The sequence below is a fragment of the Engraulis encrasicolus genome, chromosome 22, assembly GCF_034702125.1.
Source record: "Engraulis encrasicolus isolate BLACKSEA-1 chromosome 22, IST_EnEncr_1.0, whole genome shotgun sequence".
Taxonomy (NCBI): Eukaryota; Metazoa; Chordata; class Actinopteri; order Clupeiformes; family Engraulidae; genus Engraulis; species Engraulis encrasicolus.
Genome location: NC_085878.1, coordinates 36,938,358 through 36,952,519, shown reverse-complemented (window position 1 = coordinate 36,952,519; position 14,162 = coordinate 36,938,358). Strand labels below are relative to the sequence as shown.

The window sequence follows — 14,162 nt, the reverse complement described above, 5'->3', positions numbered from 1 at the left end:
CCACACAGCCCCCCACTCTGCAAAAGCCTTCATGTTGGTCTGCTGCTGTACTGTACTGTACACGGGGACAGGGAGGGACACCTGAGCCATGGGGCTGGGACCGGGCCGAAATGAGCTGCTTTCATCCCCAAAGAACTGGAGCAACGCTAAAAGATGGGAGGTGGCATTTCAATTATGAGCCGCGGCCCGCTGTGGGGAGTCGTCACAGGCTAGAAGAATAGGAGAGAGCGACCTGCTCTGGCCTTAACTGTGTCAAGAATGGATGACTGACGAAAAATGCCGCCTACAGTAGCTTGGCCATTGTGCCTGCCGAGGCTATGCAGAACTTTTATAATAGGGAAGTCCCAATGTGTCCCCCAGGCAGAATGAGGACACATGTTGTAAAGAAATAAGAAAGGGATATCCTTGTTTACTTTAAAGTAAGTATGTCAATAGCTGCTATTTTGTAGGCCATATAGTAGCCTATGTTTGCCAGACTGTAGGGTGCTCCGGTTGTAGGAGGTAGGCCTAAATGGCCAGGGCATAATACAAAATGTTATTGAAGAAAAAAAGAAAGGTCAGATGTCTACCACAGGACTACAATACATGTTAATTACCACATATAGAAATCTTCTTTGAATTACTGTCCTCAAATGTTACTGAGAAATAGGCCTACAGTAGCCTAAATCCCAATTGTTAACAACACCTGTTTCGATCAGAGGTGTGATAGAATGTGTTTCACCTGGCTATGACATTTTAGATGAGCCCTTATTGGCTGTTTCATGTTATTTGTGGAGTTTCTCAAAGCAGGGCTTCAAATCAACTACAAGGCTCCCCTACCTGCTCTCCTTGGGAACCCGTATCCCATTTCCGCAGTATTATGCTGCTGCTTTCGCTGTTGTAAGAGAGAGAGAACAAGGCGCGGTTTGTTTCCTTCACAGGTAATCGCAACTTGTGTTAGACTGTGGAGAGCAGTAGGCTACTGCGCAGCAGATAAAAGCTTTTCCAATGCAACATCAACAAAAGTTATACTTGCATGACTGCCAAAATGAATACCAATCAAAACATTTTTTTAAACTACAAATACCCTAAATTATATTGGTATACATCAGAAATGTGTTAATTAGTGTTAATTAGATGTTGCAATGATGCTGACAATCACTTACTTTTCATATGCATGTTGTCTAGTAAAATTCACTCTGTCAGTGCCCGCTGAAATATGCGCTAAAACAAGGATACAAAGTCAATTAATCAAAATAATAATACACAAATATGAAAATAAGTCACCCAAGGTGTTCGCTACAATTTGTACATTTGACATGAAACAAAGCAGACCATTTTTCTGCATTTGACCAACGCCAACACCTCCAAAACATAAATTACGGCATAAATTAGAAGTATAAAGTAAATACACTTACCTTGATATGTACAAAATAAACATAATAATGAGAACCGCCAAATTATAGTCTTGCCGAGCCTTAACATAGGATCCATTCGTGACTCATAGGAACCACGATAAGTGGAAACAATTTCTCCCCTGATGTTTTGGTTAGAATAGATGTGGCTGTACTACCGACACATTTTTCTCACGGGATACGTCTTCTCTCCACGCAGGACCCCTCTCCGTCACTTCAGTGCTGCTTTCAGCATCCATCCCCTTTGGATAAAGTCTGAACTGGTCCTCCCAGATTAGCATAATATATGCAGACAGGTACACCCGCGGATGCAAATGACTGAGACACCATGCGACACTTGCGAGTACGCACGGCAGAAGCGATTTCACATCATGGTAGCATTTGATATTATAAGATCGTCAAATATTCGCTTGTTTGTAACTTTTTTCTCCACACAATTTGAAGTTTGAAGAAGTAACACCTGCAGCCGTTGTGCAAATAGATCTAGCGCCCTCCACTGGAGAGTCAATGCCATTTCATGTATAGCTCTGGATTTTGGGCTGTGAAGCAACAGCAATAGGACGTTTTTTTTGTGGCAAATTTACGCACAGATTTACGCACTGACGCCCTGCTGAAAACGAACCTTAGCGCTGAAATATTAAAAACCACTGAAGATGTCTTCATATTGCCCAACAATAATGGTGCTGTTGTAGCACAACATAATTTTACATTTCAACACGATATGAGCTTTTGGACCCTGGCGTCTTTTGCGAAAGCATGTGAGCAGAAAAGTACTTTTAGGGGCAATAAAACGGTGGACTTACACAAATCTGCTTTGCAAGCAATCAACCCTTGTTTTTTCATTCTCTTTAGCAAAACACATTTTTTCAGTAAAGCTGTGATGATTCAATAATAAATTACATAAGATACCTAAACAGATACCTGCCACAGAGTATCATATCTGAAAGTGTTCCACAAAAACATTCAACAAAGCATGCCAAACGAATTATTTGAACAGCTCCTCATTGAAAACAAATGTTCCTGCTCACTTTCAGATATGAACACTAAAATATCAGTGGGGCCACTACAAAAATCAAAAGACAAATGTACCGTGCTGGATTTTTCAAAGTGTGTGGGATGGGATGTGTGTTTGAGCTGGTTGATGACTTGAGTCCATGTTTGTAATTGGGTGCTGTGTGTGGGTGCTTCACATTTTGTGGATGCTTGCTAGAGACATGCTTGAGCATACATGTGTACTACTGAAGCTCTGGGAATACTCACACACTCCACCCAACCCTCCGTCACTCACACACCTACCTATGTACAGTAGCCCACAGGCAAACAACTCAGTGCATGTTTTACTTTCATAGATCATAACATTCTTGCACTGTGACTTTCCACACCTATGCACAGGTGGACAACAAATAAAATCACTGCATGTTATACTTTCATAGTATTTGTAATGCATGTGACAAAAAGCTTTGCATCGTTGTGTCCTTATATCATTATATAAACCAGTGTTTCTCAACAGGGGTGCCTAAAAAAGGTTGAGAATCACTGATATAAACAACCAAAAACTTCCCATTATACCTGGTCGGATCTACCCGGACAACACACAGTGTTGGAGCTTGTGGAGCCACACGGTCGGCCCGGTCGCCACGACACCGCTCGGGCCACAGCGGGGCCACCTCTGGCACTATTAGAATCTGAATGAAGATGTTTGACACGGCTCATATTTCACAGAGGAAGTGACCTGATGTCCGAGCAAACACATAAAGCAAGCACTCCCACAGAGAGGGCTTTGATTGAAAAAAAAAAGGAAAGAAACTCCGGCGAGACCCAGGGGTCCTCCTGTGTCCCACATCACCTTTTGTGCATCGCCTGCATTGTGCATCCGTTTTTTCTTTCTGTCTTTCTTTCTCTCCGTTTTTTTTTTTTTTCATAATGGTGAAACGCGACCTGAAGTGGGGGGAGTCCGGCGGTGGGACCCTGCAGAGAAGCAAGGCAGAGAGTCTGCATAGAGAGTCTTTGTGAGAGCCCCCGGTGAGAGTGAGAGTGAGGGGATGAGAGTGGAGGGAAGACCCCCTGCTCCACCACCACCACCACCACCACCCACAAGCCCCACAAACACCCACCCCTCACCCCAGCCACCAACCCACCCCACCCCCCATCTCTCCGTCCCCACCACCACCCCCTCTCCATTAAACACCCAGTCCCCCCGCCTCATAAAAGCCACTCAATGTCTGAGGGGTGCGAGGGCAAAGGTACACACACACTCAAAAACCCGGCCGTTGTACAGTCTCACTCGCCGACCGGCGCTGGCGCCTGTGTCTGGGTCGCCTTTGTATCCCCGGGGCCGACGGTGATGGCTGATTTTTCGGGCCCTCAAACTGTGAGAGAGGGAGCCTAAGGCAGATGGCACAAGTGATAGGTGAACTGTTTAGATACACATTGCTGCCCACCCATTCTTTCCCACAAGCACTTGTCTGTGAAGGATCCTTTACATTGGCAACAAAGAACCAACTACAGTACACGCAGGCTCGGTTAGCCAGGGCACTTGGTGTCACTGCACACTTTAAAGACAGGAAGTGCACTGAATAAAACACTTTTGTTTCAGTGTTGTGCATGTGGTGATTAACAGTTGATTAAATGATTTAGTGTTATTCCAAATTGTAGGCTAGGTCTCCATTTGAAATCATCAAGTCATAGGGCTAATAGCAAAGATCTTGTAACAAATGGACTACAAAGTTGGGTCATTTATAGAAGTTCCGTGACCGTGGAGAGGAAAGGTTTGTTTCTCACTGGATTTGGCATCTATACAGGTTATATAAAAAAATGAGCCGGGGTGCCCCTCACAAAAATGTGGGGAAATTTTTGTAGAACCCTATATCCAAAATGGCTGCTGCCAGCCAAGCTGGAAATTTGCTTTTTAATGGTTTTGCGCACAATGCTGCATAATACATGGTTTCTGAGACTATTTGGGTCAAGAAATTCACAAATGATGTAGATTTATTGATTTGACCTATTTTTGACCTTCAAATTCAAGATTGCTGCCACTTTTGGCTCTTTAAATGTCAATTTTTCAAAATCGTCAGAGAGCTTTGATATTAGGCTCAAATGAAAGGTCTGCTCATACTGAGTTCAGTTATGGACAGTAAAGTAGGCTATGCAGAAGTCATCTGAAAGGTAAAAATATCAAGGTTTGTGGTTGATGAGAATTAAACTGCTTATAAGTCGGGTCATGATGTGAGGTTCCGTGACCATCCTCTGGCAAGGATGTTTTGATGATTGATTTGACCCTTTAGAAAAGATTTAGCCCCCATGTCCCTCCCAGAAATCCCGGCATTTTTTGCTAAAGACGCAAATTCAAAATTGCGTCCGCGGCGCCATCTCTAAGAAATAACTTTTAATCTGAATGACTTAAAATCATGTATGAAGACACTTGAGGATTCCAAATCTGACGTCATTTTGATAATACAACTTTGTTTTGACCATGAAATTCAAGATGGCTGCCATCTAGAACAGTCGTTTTCAACCTTTTTTTGGCCGTGACCCTGCAAAACTGGACTGGGGACCCCCCAATTTGTGTAGCTCCATTCCTCATACATAGATATTGAGAAAATAGCTGATATACAAGCATACAATACCTCACATTATAAGGCGTAGTGTGCTTGTAGGTAGGCAATTTTCACAATGTTTGGCTTTTTAAATATGATTTGACAATTTGGCCAATGTTTTAGCATTGTTTGTTGATAGCTTTAGATGCAGTGATGGTAGTTTACTTTGAGAGTCCTTACGTTATCCCCCCCCCCCAAAAAAAAGGGTCTCGACCCACAGGTTGAAAGCCACTGATATAGTGGAAAACTTGAACTTAAGGCAAGAGCTGCTGAAATGGTTCTCTCAAAGCAGCCATCAACCTGGTTGNAGACAGTCAAACGTGTGAAGCTCTCAGAACTGCTAGAAGACTGTGTTGTTGAGGAATGTGTGGCTTTATTCAACCCCAATGGCATATAGAGGAAGACGCAGAAGAACAAGCTCATCCAGAAGATCTCCCTCCAACATATTGTGATTGAAGAACCCTATGTTTCTCTAATTGACATGGGCATGATCTGGAGGATGGCAACTCCATCAGTAGAAGATTGGCAGACACAGGACGCCACACCATACAATTGGTTGGACTATGTCCAAAAGGTGTCTCCAGCATCCTTGCCTGCCAGTGTGGAGTGGCGCACTAGGTACGCCAAGTAGTTGTCAAGAAGGCCGTGATGGCGTAAGATGTTTGCATCTGAAGGGAGACGGATAAAAGACTCTCAAGTCTTCATGGTCTTCCACTTGGAAGCAGAGGCTTCAGCCATGGTGCTACTCTTCTTGTGTGCATAGATCACCTGTCTCGTGAACGCAAACTGCTCATCTCACAATGACACTGCCATTGTGAGATGTATTAAAGATGGGCAGGAGGGGGAGTACAGGGGCCTGGTGCAGAACTTTGTTAGATAGTGCGGGACCAACCAGTTGCAGTTGAACACCACCAAAACCAAGGAAATGGTCGTTGATTTCTGTTGGTCCACCCCACCCCTTGTGCCTGTATCTTTTGAGGGGGAGACAGTGAAAACAGTCTGCACCTACAAATACCTGGGGGTACATCAGAAAAGTAAATTAGACTGGTCAGTAAATTCACACGCAGTCTAAAAGAAAGTGCAGAGTAGGCTCTATTTCCTGAGGAAGTTGAGATAATTTATGTCTGCAACGCACTCCTGCAGATTTTCTACCAGTCTGTCATGGCTAGTGTGCTTTCCTATGCTGTGGCATGCTGGGCGGTANCATTAGGAAGAGAGATGCTGGACCAGAGATGCAGGGATCATTGACATTGATTACACGGTGAGAATGAGAATGGCGGGCAAGGATGATGGATGACACCTTTTTGACACAGCCCAACCACTTGTATGACGTGCCGTCCTGTGTCCAATGGAGTTGCCATCCTCCAGATCATGCCCATGTCAATTAGAGCAACATGGGGTTCTTTAATCGCAATAGGTTGGACGGAGATCTTCTGGATGACCTTGCTCCCTTGCATCTTCCTGTATATGCCATTGAGGTTGAATAAGGTGAATAAGGCCACACGTTCCTCAACAACATGGTGTTCTTGCAGCTCAGGGAGCTAAGGTTGACTGTCTTGAACCAGGCTTATCACTACTTTTGAGAGAACTTCTGTCCATTTCAGCAGCTCTTGCTTTGAGTCCCTCAACAAGCTTCTTTATGCAAGAATGCTTGGAAAATGTCCTATGAAATGTTCTATGTACTAGATCAGTGGTTCTCAACCTGTGGGTTGAGATCCCCTTTTGGGGGGGTGGGATGTCAATGTAAGGACTCTCAATTTAAAAGACCATCACCAATGGAGTAGGGGTCCCCAGTCAAAATATGACTGTTTTGGGGGGTCACGGCCTAAAAAGGTTGAAAACGACTGTTCTAGATGGCAGCCATCTTGAATTTCACGGTCAAACCAAAGTTGTATATCAAAATGATGTCAGATTTGGAATCCTCATGGTTGACTTGTATGAAAAAGTGTCTTCATACATGATTCTATGTCATTCAGATCAAAAGTTATTTTTTTAGAGATGCCGCTGGACGCCATTTTGAATTTGCCTCTCTAGCAAAAAATGCCGGGATTTTTGGGAGGGACATGGGGGCTAAATCTTTTCTAAAGGGTCCATAGAGGTCAAATCAATCATCAAAACATCCTTGCCAGAGGATGGTCACGGAACCTCACATTATGACCCGACTAATCAGCAGTTTAATTCTCATCAACCACAACCCTTGATATTTTTTACCTTTCAGATGACTTCTGCATAGCCTACTTGTAATTTTACTGTCCATAACTGAACTCAGTATCAGCAGACCTTTCATTTGAGCCTAATATTAAGGCTCTCTGACGATTTTGAAAAATTGACATTTAAAGAGCCAAAAGTGGCAGCCATCTTGAATTTGAAGGTCAAAAATAGGTCAAATCAATAAATCTACATCATTTGTGAATTGACCCAAATAGTCTCAAAAACCATTTATTATGCAGCACTGTGGGCAAAACCATTAAAAAGTAAATTTCCCGCTTGGCTGGCAGCAGCCATTTTGGATATAGGGCTCTACAAAAATTTCCCCACATTTTTGTGAGGGGCACCCCGGCTCATTTTGTTATTTAACCTTTATAGATGACAAATCCAGTGAGAAACGAACCTTTCCTCTCCACGGTCACGGAACTTCTATAAATGACCCAACTAACAATGTGGGCAAATATTTTACTAGGCTATTACTAATAGTTTGACGAGGGTGTGCATGGTGTCATAAGAAGCCATCAGCATTTAGCCTACTCTGTTATGTTGATGGTAAATATTATCACCAATAGGTGGCAGTATTCCATTAACTTACTGTAAGGTCACATGACTAGGCTTAGTACGGTCTTGATTCGGATTTCTACGTTATAGACAGCATAATAAATAAACTAGTAGTTGACATTCTAGCCTGCTGTAAAAGTTTTCGTTGCACAGCCTCAGGTTGAAGCCATCAACCAACGGCAACTCTTTCTCTGGCAGTTGGATAATGTAGTGAAATATCCATTGGGATGCAGTGCAATCAAATGGTTGTGGTAAATTCCGGAGAAACATGCTGTTGACCAATCTCAGTGATCAGTCTTTTTTGTAACGTGTATTAGGTCATTCCAGTCCTCTTTCATTCAGTGGTATGTTTGTGTGAATCTGTCCCACCACTGTGCAAAAAAATACCACGTGTTCATTCAATCCTAGGTCGGTTTAATAATGTGTGCTAGCCTTGGAAGCCCACCAAAGCAGATGAGGATTTCAAATCCAGGCACAGAGAGTCAGCTCAGGGCTTTTCAGCATCGCACCTACCTCTCTCCACAAGTGCGCACAACCCGACCAGCCTTGTCTCCAGTCCACATTTTGCGCGCACTTTTGCATTCTGAACTGGAACGCTGTGGATTTTAAACTTCATAATATCGCTTAGCCTACCCATGCTGCACCGATATGTAGAAAATACGATAGCCAGAATTGGCAATTACGCGGCGACGTCACTACCGTGTTGGATGTTGTTGTTTTACTATATAGGCCTAAATTCATTTGGAGAGCTGTCTTTCACACCGTGAGAGAGTTCGTAGTGGATGCCACTATCGGGGCAAAATGTTGCACCGATATCCGCCGGTGAGTACTAAATATTGTCTTGTTTTGCATTACAATAATGGTATCAGATTTAATGTCAATGTAGAACCAAATTCTGCTCACGTTCAGTAATCAGTGTCGCTTATGAAACTGTTTGAAAAAAAGTAATTGTGAATAGATTCTGGAATCTTGCTGTGAACCATAGATGAGAACACCTTACTACTTGCATGGTGGTAGGCGCGCGTTTATACCGCTTCAAGATTTATTTGCAAAGTCGGATGCAACAGATAGGCTATACAATATTTGCACAGTATTAATATTGCATGGTATCCCATATAACCCATCCTTATTTTTTTCAGTATTAAGAATAGCATTTTCTGCAGATATCTCTGAACACACAGTCTGCTTTGGTTTAACATGCAAATATATATATAAAAAATACTTAGGATAGCCTATATACATTTGTGTGTGTGTGTGTGTGTGTGTGTGTGTGTGTGTGTGTGTGTGTGTGTGTGTGTGTGTGTGTGTGTGTGTGTGTGTGTGTGTGTGTGTGTGTGTGTGTGCGCGCGTGTGTGTGTGTGTGTATTTGTGACAGAAAAGAGCATATAGCCTATGTTCAGTGTGTGCATCATCCACACATCATGGTGACAGTTTCTGCACATTCCCATAGTGACAGCATAGTGAGTAGCAGTAGTAGTGGAAGGTGCCCTGGGCTGGGGCACTGCTAAAGGCCACATAACAGACATGTGTCCATACACATGTGTACTGTAGTTCACTCATCATTAGGGATGCAAATTATCGATTAATTAATTAATCATTAGTTGATAGCCTTAACGCTCGACTTACGATTAATTGATAAGCAGCGTTTTCCCCCGAAATCTCAATGTTTCTCGGAAAAAAACTACTGAATCTGAACATTTGAATTACAAATTGAGATAAAATACCACATTTAAATTCACTCTTTTTCAATTCTTTAATTCAAAGGTGATTTAAATATTTCCACTATTCACACCCCTCTTCACATACACTTTTCACATGCCCATTTCACCTGGGTCTTGAATTGTCGATTAATTGCGATTAATGTTTTTTAATCGATTAATGCATTGATCGATTAATCGATTAATCGTTTGCATCCCTACTCATCATCATCCTCGTCATCCCCCACACTACCGATGCCTCTCAGCAGCAGTAGCGGTGGCACTGCACTGTCTGTTCACATGCGTGACAGTCACATAGTTGCCACTGTCCAGGAATCCTATAGCAGACTCAGCAGTTCAAGTGTTTGCGTGCGGCCATTCTTATCTCCCATGTGTGTACACCAATAGTCTAGACACATGGCTGACATGGTAAACCCGGAGTGAGGATTACCAATGGACATGTCAGCTGGAGATACTGGCAGCCTTCAAGCTAGGGACTTAATGGAAATCATGGCATTTATCACATGGCAGCATATTGTTAAAGCAGGGCATGTAGGCCTAATCAATAAGGAAATGGTCCTCTTAACCCCTTTTTGATTAATGCTATGCGATCACCATAGCTGCAACAGAGTGCACATACAGTAGGTACTGTACACACTGCTGTGTCTATGTAGTATACTGTGTGTCATGACAGTAAAAAAGAAAACGAAAAGTAGGCCTACCCTATTAGGGTGTGTGTGTTTGTGTGTGTGTGTGTGTGTGTGTGCGTGCGTGCGTGCGTGCATGCGTACATGGGTGTCGGGGTATGTGTGCCGGTTCATATCTCAATCTGTCTGTGTGCACGGCTGTATGTACCTATGAATTCTGCACAGATATGTCTATGCTGGCATTACTATTGTGTGTGTGGAGGTGTTTTCCCCCTGTTTTTTCTCTGATGCTACCACCATTCAGCTCTGAGAGCGAGCGAGCGAGAGAGAGAGAGAGAGAGAGAGAGAGAGAGAGAGAGAGAGAGAGAGAGAGACTGGCTCAGACTCGTGTGTTTGTCCTCACCTGAAGCCGTTATGGCTGCCCTCTGATTAGCTGCTTCTGAGGGGAACAGTTCTACCTGCAGGGCGTACTCGGCAGGAACAATTGGCCCATTAAACCAGAACAGGGTGCAGAGCACTAAGAAAAATGTCTACTTCTCACTTGAACTCCCCACAACCTTGCCTGGTCTTTGTTTTCCTTTCTTTCTCACCTTTATTACCTTACATTACATTACATTTGGCAGACACTTTATAACCAAAGCGACTTTCAAAAGAGGACATAATCATAGCCAAATAATTGCCAATCATAGCCAAACATAGCCCTTATTGTCCTTCATCTTAGTCTAGTTCATGCTCTAATTTCGTCTCCAGGCAGGGATATCTAGCACATCCCTTACCTTCAATGATAAGCACGGTGTCGTCCTCTACCATTAAAATAGAATGGGACGCCTCAAGGAAAATTACTTCTAACCTGAACTTTTATCCATCTGTTTCTTTTTCTTTCATTCTCTCTTTCTGTCTTCCTCTCTCCATTTCCAGTCCCAGTACATTTGAGACTGTCAGGTCAAAACTTACAGAGTCAAATTTGACAATGTGTGTGTGTGTGTGTGTGTGTGTGTGTGTGTGTGTGTGTGTGTGTGTGTGTGTGTGTGTGTGTGTGTGTGTGTGTGTGTGTGTGTGTGTGTGTGTGTGTGTGTGTGTGTGTGTGTGTGTGTGTGTGTGTGTTGTCCAAAATGGTGACTTGTGAGGACATAATGATGGTTATCACTGTTTCCTTGGTTATGTTCTTGTTAATGCAAAGACTAAAAGTCCAAAAACACTATGTCTGGGCACAGTTTAGCATTCTGTTATATTGTAATGTATTGTCAGGTCAAAACTTACAGAGTCAAATTTGACACCACCCACCCTCCACACTGCATGTGGTCCTCCAAATTACTGTTAAACCGTTACACCAGTGTTTCTCAATCTTTTTCTGCCATTCCCCCCTTCAGAGGAAGGGTATCTGTCTGCACCCCCCCTCGAGCAAAATGGTTACGAAAATACAAATAAATAGGCCTTAGTAAAGTTTATTAAAGCCTAATATACACGTATATAGCCTACCTTTGATGTTCTCTAAATTAGAATTAGTGAATAAATTAATGAATATATTGTGAATGTAAAGTGAATGTGTTGACTTAATGGCAAAGCTGAATGACTTCACGCGCCCCACCTCCAATACCTCTGCGACCCCCTAGGGGGGCTTCCGCCCCACTTTGAGAAACACTGCGTTACACGGTAGTAAAGACTGCTGGAATACACCATGTTATTTGTAGTTACCACTGCCAGTTAAACAATCCTGTGTGGAGTAAACATAATTCTATTAGTATTACTTCAGAGTTTTAGTGAGTTTTTCGCTGTACTTCTTACGATCATTTAACAACTTCATATTACAGTGACATCTTGTGTTCTTGTGAATGTGACTAAGACTTGACACTGAATAATTACCCTGCATAATTATCACTGTTACTGTGTGCTGTCTCCAGACATTCCCCTGTTCCTCTGTGGAAATGATTACCACTTTGCCTACCAGTCTGTCCCAGTATCGTCGAGCCTGCTACTGCCTATTCAGTCTTTGCTGAAAAAAACTCAACTACCGTACATTATAACAACATTGCTATGACATTACAGAGGGACTTAAGTAACAGAGTAAGACTTTGACATAAATATTTCGATGACAATACTGTTTCAACAGAGACGTCGCTGAGTGAAACCAGAATAGCGTACATCAAAGAAAGTCTACTTTTAACCTAAACATGAACTTCCTTGAACCTTGCCTGGTCTTCTGTCTGCCTTCTTTTCCTCCACCTTCCAGACACGGATATCCAACACCACCTTGTCCTTCTGTGGGAATGACAACCACTCTGCATACAACGTGGACCAGGGCGTGCTGAATAACGGCTGCTTCCTGGATGCCCTGGGGCTGGTACCTCACGTCTTCCTCTTCTTCAGCACCTTCCCCATCCTCTTCATCGGTGGGTTTCGCTGAGTGTGTGCTTAACACTTTTCAGTCTGGTTCATATTAGTTTGGTCTATAGAAAACTGGTAAAATCCTGCTCAAACCTGTTCACACTGTTTCCAGACGATAAGCAGGTTCAATCCAGTTCAAATGGTATGATTTTTTAAACCGTTTAATTGAAAACTGGTTCAGTCCGGTTCAAAGCTGTTCAAACCAGTTGCATCCAGTTCAAACTGGTTTAAACTGGTTCACTGAAAATTTGTGAAATCTGGTTGATCATGTTCAAACCAGTTCAAACTGCTTCAATCAAAGTAATTGAAAAGTCGTTAAATCCGGTTCAAACCTGTTCAAACTGGTTACAGCGGGTACAAACAAGTATAATGCCGTTCAAAATGGTGTAAAATGATTCATTGAAATAGTTTTAACCTGTTCAAACCGGGTCAAACCAGTTGAAACTGACTTGAACCAATTTGGACCTGCTCTGTGTGTGTGTGTGTGTGTGTGTGTTAGGGATGGCACAAACCGCACCGAAAACCGAAACCGTACAATTCACACACATACCGAACCGAACCGTGCAATCCATCGCAAACCGCAATTCATGTACTGCCCAGAAAAATATGTAAAACAGAGATTCTAGGAGTATCTTATCCAGTCTCTCTGATTAAAACATTAGCGTATAAGACCAAATCAGAGGATGACACAATTAAAATCACACCATTTTCACATTATAAGCCTATGCAAACCATATGTAGGATATTTAGTGATAAGTCCGATTCTATTAGCCAGTGCACCATTTATCATGAACTAAAAAAAAAGAACCGTAGAGAACCGAAAACCGTGACCTTAACACCACGATATGAACCGAACCGTGAATTTTGTGAACCGTACCACCCCTAGTGTGTGTGTGTGTGTGTGTGTGTGTGTGTGTGTGTGTGTGTGTGTGTGTGTGTGTGTGTGTGTGTGTGTGTGTGTGTGTGTGTGTGTGTGTGTGTGTGTGTGTTGTCCAAAATGGTGACTTGTGAGGACATAATGATGGTTATCACTGTTTCCTTGGTTATATTCTTGTTAATGCAAAGACTAAAAGTCCAAAAACACTATGTCTGGGCACAGTTTAGCATTCTGTTATATTGTAATGTGAGTGAATGAAAGTCTTCACAAATGACAACTGCAAGTGTGTGTGTGTGTGTGTGTGTGTGTGTGTGTGTGTGTGTGTGTGTGTGTGTGTGTGTGTGTGTGTGTGTGTGTGTGTGTGTGTGTGTGTGTGTGTGTGTGTGCGCGTGTGCGTGTGCATGTGTGTTTGTGTGTGTGTGTGTGTGTGTGTGTGTGTGTGTGTGTGTGTGTGTGTGTGTGTGTGTGTGTGTGTGTGTGTGTGTGTGTGTGTGTGTGTGTGTGTGTGTGTGTGTGTGTGTGTCTCCAAACTGGCCATCTGTCAAAGATTAAGTCGTATCATCAAGCTTTGAAGCAGGGGACCAGATAAACATTGCCCATGTTGCTGATTCTCTGCAGTTACAGTAGCTTTGGAACTAGCTTCCAGACTATGAAAAAGTGCCCCTAGCCCCCTACTGTTGTTAGATAAACTCAAGACAAAGCTGTTCTCAGATGCTTTCCCTTATTAATCCAGAGTATTGACTTTTGATTTTGACATTTGTCTTTAATTCTAATTATTTAATGATGTTTTTTTCATT

At 42.8% G+C, this 14,162-nt stretch overlaps 2 protein-coding genes across 2 annotated transcripts in view; one reads left to right on the top strand and one right to left on the bottom strand.

The window, feature by feature from the left end:
* The window catches only part of otog (otogelin), a 70,384-nt gene extending 66,197 nt beyond the window's left edge, over window positions 1-4,187 (bottom strand). The window contains exons 1-3 of the mRNA XM_063188275.1: window positions 4,176-4,187; window positions 2,964-3,079; window positions 820-874 (exon numbers count right to left, since the gene is read on the bottom strand). Of these exons, the coding sequence (XP_063044345.1) occupies window positions 820-874; window positions 2,964-3,079; window positions 4,176-4,187 (183 nt within the window). The remainder of the gene's footprint in view (window positions 1-819; window positions 875-2,963; window positions 3,080-4,175) is intronic.
* A 4,327-nt stretch (window positions 4,188-8,514) lies between these two features.
* LOC134438224 (ATP-binding cassette sub-family C member 8-like) overlaps window positions 8,515-14,162 on the top strand; it is a 47,341-nt gene continuing 41,693 nt past the window's right edge. Inside the window, 2 exon segments of the mRNA XM_063187722.1 lie at window positions 8,515-8,581; window positions 12,334-12,493. Of these exon segments, the coding sequence (XP_063043792.1) occupies window positions 8,561-8,581; window positions 12,334-12,493 (181 nt within the window). The 5' untranslated portion in view covers window positions 8,515-8,560.